The 886-nt window shown below is 65.1% G+C and overlaps 1 protein-coding gene across 1 annotated transcript in view; it reads left to right on the top strand.

The window, feature by feature from the left end:
- The window catches only part of CDK2AP1 (cyclin-dependent kinase 2 associated protein 1), a 9,402-nt gene that overhangs the window by 4,260 nt on the left and 4,256 nt on the right, over positions 1-886 (top strand). Inside the window, exon 3 of the mRNA XM_006768880.2 lies at positions 8-275. Coding sequence (XP_006768943.2) covers positions 8-275 — 268 coding nt within the window. The remainder of the gene's footprint in view (positions 1-7; positions 276-886) is intronic.

The raw sequence follows: 886 nt of genomic DNA on the forward strand, positions 1-886 counted from the left end.
GTCCCAGGAGGAGAAGCGGGCCCGGGCCCGGGAAAGGGACCGCCTGAAGAAGCGGCGGCGGCGGGAGGACGGGCTGAAGCGCAGCCTGGAGAGGCAGCGCAACGCCCTGGCCATGAGGCGGTGGCGGGAGCAGCGGCGGGAGGAGTGCGGGGCCACAAGGAGGCGCCGGCAGGATGCTGAGGACCTGGACCAGGAGAAGAGGAAGGACCTCGAGACGAGGCAGCAGAGGCAGCAGAGAAGGAGGGGGGAGCAGGCGAGGGCCTCCAGGAGGGAAGGCCGGTCCTGGTGCCACTGGGGAGGAGGAGGTGGAAGTGGAGGAGGATAGGAGATGGAGCAGGAGGAGGGGGAGCAAGAGGAGATGGAGGAGGGTGAGATGGAGATGGAAGAGGAGGAGGAAATGGAGCAGGAGGAGGAGATGGAAGATGGATGAGGAGGAGGAGGAGATGGAGGAGGAGGAGGAGGAGGAGGATATGGAGGAGGAGGAGATGGAGATGGAGATGGAGGAGGAGGAGATGGAGGAGGGAGAGGCCCATGGGGAACCTGGCCTCTGGTCTGTAGTCTGGGTGCTGCTTGGGGCTGTTGAGGTGTCTGGACAAAAGGGTTTCTGTGGGGGGAGCCCTGCCAGTGGGGGAAGATGGGCTCCGTCCAGATGGCCTTGGGTGCCTTTTCTAGTCCTGCCCACTCCAGGCGTGGCCTCCGTCTCGCCCACTCGCTCTGCACCCTCAGCCCCTGGGTTGTACTTGCTCGTCCCCTGGGCCCTGGGACATTCTTAGTGAAGCCTTTGCTGGGGAGACAGGCCGTGGAGAAGCAGGGAGCTTTCTGGAAGCTGCCGGGTGGGTTCCTGGGCGTGAGGCCAGTCGGGCCGCCTCCCTGCTCTGTAGGTGTC

Source organism: Myotis davidii, unplaced genomic scaffold (genome assembly GCF_000327345.1).
Source record: "Myotis davidii unplaced genomic scaffold, ASM32734v1 scaffold223, whole genome shotgun sequence".
Classification (NCBI taxonomy): Eukaryota; Metazoa; Chordata; class Mammalia; order Chiroptera; family Vespertilionidae; genus Myotis; species Myotis davidii.